General features: G+C 46.7%; 1 protein-coding gene across 1 annotated transcript; it reads right to left on the bottom strand.

Moving 5' to 3' along the window:
* Positions 1-440: 440 nt before the first annotated feature.
* Positions 441-4,270, bottom strand: LOC144122818 (uncharacterized). Its single transcript, XM_077655818.1, has 3 exons — positions 4,049-4,270; positions 3,443-3,576; positions 441-651 (listed from the first exon to the last, which is right to left on the bottom strand). Exons 1-3 carry the CDS (start codon positions 4,268-4,270, stop codon positions 441-443), a joined length of 567 nt encoding a protein of 188 aa, XP_077511944.1.
* Positions 4,271-5,914: the final 1,644 nt, after the last annotated feature.

Raw genomic sequence — 5,914 nt, 5'->3', positions numbered from 1 at the left:
CTCGCATCTGCAGAAGTACAAGTCTACATGTCAGGGGCGACAGGGCCTTGTTTTGCAATGTACGTTATTTGTCGAGATGTTTTTGTCGCTGGCATCGTGACTGCACTGATATGACCAGGGTTATGCACAATCTTTATAAATATTTTGCCCGTTAAAATTATTGAGGTTTTGTTATTTGCCAAGGAAAGTAATATTGCAGTGATATCCTGGAGTCGGGTAATTGGGATGCGTTTCAGATCCTACAGAAATGGAAAATGAACTCAGTCCAGACGGAGACTGGAGGAGAAAAATATTCGGGCAGCACGTCGCTTTGAACTGTCGCTGTCCGACGAGCTCAGGTGTGAGAGCAGCGACGCGCGCCCGGGACCGCTTCTCGGGGTGGGGAAGGCCTGCCGTGACCTCGTATCGAAACACAGCGGCCTGCACCCCGGAGCGGCCACCTATTGGAGCAGCAGGGCTAAACCCTGGTTGTGCACATCACGCTGCAGGTGGTAGAGCATGGGCAACACGCAGGCGGCAGAGCAGGCCGAGCAGATGTTTTTCATCTGTTCAGCGATGAGGCCCCTATCGACACTGGGCCGCTGCTCGCACTCACACCCACGCAACTTGGAGTCGAGGAAGATGCGCCAGTCGGCGAAGACGTGGTCATACCTGCAGAGTATGAGCAGATTATGTGTTTAAGCCGCAGCACGCTATACACAAATCACTCACAAGCTATGCTCTCCAGTCGTATTGGTAAGTACCTCAACTATGTTATGTTTTGAAGCCGTTGTGCGATTCCTTTTTTCTTGAGTGCTAAAGGTGAAACCCATGGCTTCCACAACGCTTAGAAAGTTGTCTTTGTCTGACTCACCTTAAAACTGGATTACAAAAGAGGATCAAAATTCTCAACTATCGCCGTTTCAATGAAGTAAGGCACTGTGAAGAGGAAAATGGAAATCTATGTGCCTAAGGGCTATCATATTTTCAAAAGCTTTTCGCGAAATACTTCAAATATGCGGCTGGAAATTAAAAAAGGGCGGTGGTTATGTGACAGTGCCCATAAATGAGCTCAGGTCAGACGGAGATTGACGACGAAGAAAAATCTTTTGACGGCTTACTCTGCGTAACGTCGAGTCCCCGACGTCTGTGTGACACTACAGTCTAACGTCAGAATGGGAGCAAGAGGACTTGTTCAGAAGGCCATGTGTTTTGAAACAAAACGATGCCACGAGAGAGGAAAAAACTGATAGGACAATCAAGAAACCTAATGATGGTGGGTAATGGGCGTCGCTTGTGTAGGGTGGAGGTGAATTGAGGAAGTGGGTTGAGGGCGCGGGCTTTAGCCCTGATCCCAGAGGCTATGCTACACTGCCATTTCAAAACGATGGCAGCCATTCCTTCTTGGTGTGAACGTCAAGAGCTGGAATCCAATCGGAGGGGAAATATAGGAATTCATTTTCGGAGCCACAATTCTTTTCATTTGTTATTATTTTACTGCTGAACTAATGTTAACATACCCAAGGAAGAGCGAGAGAATCTAATTTTTACTGACAACAGGAACAATAGTTGCACCAAGTTTTCCTCCGCGCTTGTATTGCGATTTTTTATAACACCGTTTCAAACATTCAGAGCCACAAAAACAGCCTGCGTTATTGACTCTGAAACTGACTATGCTTGATTGGCATTGACTCTGATGGACGGCGTTAAGAGAACAATGATAAGAAGTAACTTTCCAACTACTCATGTCTTTTGCCACAGAACTAAAATCTACCGCTAGAGGAGAATAACAAATAGGAAGCTGTCAGCTAACCGGTTCTGGGCTACCAACGTGTGAAACAAAAATAATTTACCGTTGTGGTGATGCGTACTGCAGCGACAAGTGGGGTGGTGCTAAATTATGATGCCAATCAGAGGGTTTTGTAACTTCTGGTCGGTGTGAATGATGTCTTGCGCTTGTGCCACTGCACTTGCTTTAGTCCCATTGGTGAGCCTCAGTGAATGCTTTTTGCTCAATGTCGGAGCGGGCGGGAATAATGAGGAGTCATGGGTTATGGTGGCAGGGTTGAAAGGTAGGCGCGTACGCAAGTCACCGCCACCCGCGGTCGCCAATTTACATTAAAAAATATAATAGTTGGCAGGAAATGAAAGTCAAAGTAATTGTTTGAATTCTGGGTGGACACCTCAACCGCACCATGAGGGAAAAGAAGATGGCGAAACTTAAAGAAGACAGAGAAAGAGGTCTCGTAGTGGAGGGCTCCTGAATGATATCGACCAAATGGGGACCTAACGTGCACTGACATCGCACAGCATACCGCGCCTTTTGCGTCTCGACTTAATCGAAGCGCGACCCCCTCTGCCCCTTTCGAATCCGGGGACTCCACTCGGTAGCCGAGCGCTCCAAACACTGAGCCGCCGCAGCGGGTTTAACATTTTTAAGGTGGCCATCCGTTACCACGAGGGAAATAGGCGAGGAAGGGAGCAAGGAAAAAAGAGGGTAGAGTGTGGAGGGGAGGATGGAGAGTGCGGATAACGACGGCGACATGATTTCGCCGAACGTGGCGCACACAGCTCTCGCTGTGGTAATCAGCACCTTGAGTAACATACAGGAACGTCAAAAATATACCTGTAAGATTATTTGCAATTGGATATGTGTACATCTTAATTTTGTTTCGTTGTGGTAGTATTCCACAAATGAGGATATCGTGAAATAAATAGAATCAATTTTTTTCGCTAAAAGGTGCACAAAGTGGGACTTGTTGAATTTTAAGACATCACTTACACTTACGCAGCTACTATACACTAAGAAAACCTCGACGGCCATCCTTATGTTTAGAAATGCTGGCGGAAGGCCCCAGTCTGTCTCATATGCCATGCAGGATTGCTGATCACAATACCGTCAGCTGCCTGCACCAGTTCCGAAATGCAATAATTTGTAAACACTTTTCCAACGTCAGCAATATCTGCAACCATTTTTGACTCTGCACCAATATATTTGAACCTTGCATTAAAATGTAAATTAAAATGTAATGTTTGTTTCTTAAATTAGTGCATGGATACGCAGAAGACTTCCCTGTGGTCCTAGTGCATTTGCTTGGAAAAGCCGGAGGTGGCCCGAGCCGAATCACGTGTCATGAAACTGCCATTACTCTGTCTCTGGACGGCGTCCCGGTGCATTCGTACAATACTACAGATGCACGGTTGATTTCTTTCAACGCTTTCGCGAGCCGCGTTGTTCGCCACTGCGTCTCATTTCCTGACATCATCTTTGCATACAAATGTTATGTCTCCATGCATAGACTTACACAGAAGCTTAGATATAGGTATATTGCACCTATCTACATATACTTACACAGTTATTTGTGGTTAGCATGGCATTACCTACACACTTTCATCGAGCCTCCGCATGTTTCGTCTTACCCTTTCCTTTTATTGAGAATAATATGCGGGTTACTTCACTCACCCTCGGCGTGGATCATCACTGAGCTGTTTGCTGAGTTGTTTTGAGCGCGCATTGGTGCGGTGGTAAATTGAGGGCAGTTCGTTGCTGACGGGGCAGGGCTGGGCGTCGGCACTTAAGATCTCAGTGGTATGCGCCTGCAATAAAGGAGTCATTCCCAAGATGTCAGAATATCTGGAGCATGGCCTTTGAAAGCGCCAGACTGCTGTGCGTTTCGGAGAATTAGAGGTGGTGCTGGTGAACACCTTAAGATAAGGTAATGTCACATATCTACAAAGAATAGCTGCCACAATAGCGCACTTGGAAAGAACAACGGATGCTACACACAAGTCGCAGGTCGTCCGAATTTGGAAGCACGACTACTTGAGATAGTTGGTTTGTTTTCGCTGGAAGCGTGAAAGTTGCTCGCGTAACTTTCAAAGCCACTTCCATTTCACTACAGCAGCTCTGCTATCCAAAGAAAAGCGTGTTGTTGAAATTAGAGAGATGAACCACGGCCGAGAGATTAAAGGGAACATTTCAGAAGTGAACCATTTTACGTTTTATATATTACTCCATGCATGCTAAGCAGGAAGGCTGCGGAAGGTTTAAGGTGTGCGTATGCCTTACCTGCCTCGTGGCGTCGGCAGTGCTGGGTCGTGAACAGGGACAGAGCAGAGTGACGTGCGCGTCCTGGAGCTGGCGATGGCAGCATAGGGTCGTGGACTCTCGAGGCATAGGCAGCGTGTTTCTTGGCTCGCCGGGTTCCTGGGAGTTTTGTTGTTGTGCTCCGCCGCAGCCATCGTTGCTGGCGTCAGGCATGGTGAACAGGCGTTGAACCAGTTCCGCCATGGACTGAGAGTACAGTGATGTCAGAGTAAGATCTAAACATAAAACGAGAGATCCAGAAGGTGCGTACTGTAAAATAAAGCAGATGAGTAAACCGGGATATTGTTCTCAAAAGATAAAGAATTAGAAATTTTCCGTGAAAGACCCTTTTGTTTAAGCAAATGGCTGGGTGTTTGGGGGAGAAATTTAACGGGAAAATGTACGCTGTATGTCTTCTCAATGTGTTCAAAGGAAGGAAGGGATGGAACATATTATACTCGTTTTTTTTTTCTGGTTTCCGCACCTGTAATGGCCCTTCAACAGGGCTGACAGTATATATCAATAAAGAAGGAAGAAATCAACCGAGAAATCACGGGGCTCTGAAGGACTTCAATACTTCAAGACTGAAACATGTCATATGAGAAACTCCTGGAAGAAACTTAGAGGCTACGAGGGAGGTATGCGGGATATAGAAAGCACTGAAGAGAGAAAGAAATTGGAAGAAACAACGAAATGCTTTTTACTTACTGGCACGCAATGCAGAAGGTGACGGTGTCGCGGAGAGAAGGCAGCTCAACGTAGCCCCAGGAGCTGTAAGTAAATAAATGAAATGGATTAGTAAATGAAATAGCGCAGTACTGAAAACATTGCGCTTATTAATCAGTGTTCATGACGTCGTGTTTAAACCCTAGGCTGGCAGGCGCTTGCGTAAAATGGGGTTAATCGCGAAGTAGACAATTCGTCGACGCCATTGACTGGAGGGCCTCCTTTGCGGTCTATTTGCGGGTGTGTTTTTGAGTTGTACCGACTACAGGGTAATGAGGAAGTATCCATTTGTATATTGCTGATTTACTGGTATGAAATGCCAGCAATGTCTTCCGTCGTCATTCGAAGCACCCTAATCTGTGAGGATTTTTATCTCGTTTTTTTAGGGGCGAAAATTACTGCCGTTCAAGCATACTTATAATTCGATGCACTTAACGCAAGAAAGATATTTTGTCCGAGATCCATGTGTACGTAAAAAGTGTACCAAGAGGAGGATGCGAAACAACAGGATGATTCGGAAACAAGAGGAGGATGCGAAGTGTGACCTCAAAGGCATATTTCTTTTGTTTCTGTGGGTGGAGATAACGAGTCGAAGAGAGAATCAGACTGGTTGCGAAGGAGAGCTGCGGAATAATTTCGCTCATAGGCGCCTTTGGTTTCGCCTCCATCGAAACGCGGGTGGGTTCGAACTCGGGTACTCCTATCAGTAGCCTAGCGCGCTATCCATTGTTAGTAGTTTTTGAGTCTAAAGCTTCAGCACTGCGGTAGGTAAAGCCAATTTCGCCGTCCATTGCAGGCTGGCTTTCAAGTGAGCCAGAGGTCAAGTGCGCCTAAAGGCGTACCATATATGGTCCACCATGGTGTCGCACCACTTGGCCTTTGGCCTTTAGATTCGCCAGTACAGGGCAGTAGAATAGTCACGTGAGAAGAGGAGGATGCCGTTGAGGTCATCCTTAGCACGGAGGGAAGTGCGATGGCCTCCTGGCCTTACGGGGCTGGGATCTAGAGGCTCTCACGCATGTGGCGATTGCTCCTTGTCACCGGTGGTAGCTGTTGCTAAACCATCGTCGTCGCTTCAGATGACGAGGTTGTTGCGTCCCACGTCCATTCTTTCAAACTTTT

This window comes from Amblyomma americanum, chromosome 3 (genome assembly GCF_052857255.1).
Source record: "Amblyomma americanum isolate KBUSLIRL-KWMA chromosome 3, ASM5285725v1, whole genome shotgun sequence".
NCBI classification, from domain to species: domain Eukaryota; kingdom Metazoa; phylum Arthropoda; class Arachnida; order Ixodida; family Ixodidae; genus Amblyomma; species Amblyomma americanum.
The sequence above is the reverse complement of the archived record's forward strand: the minus strand, read 5'-3'. Positions and strand labels throughout refer to the sequence as shown.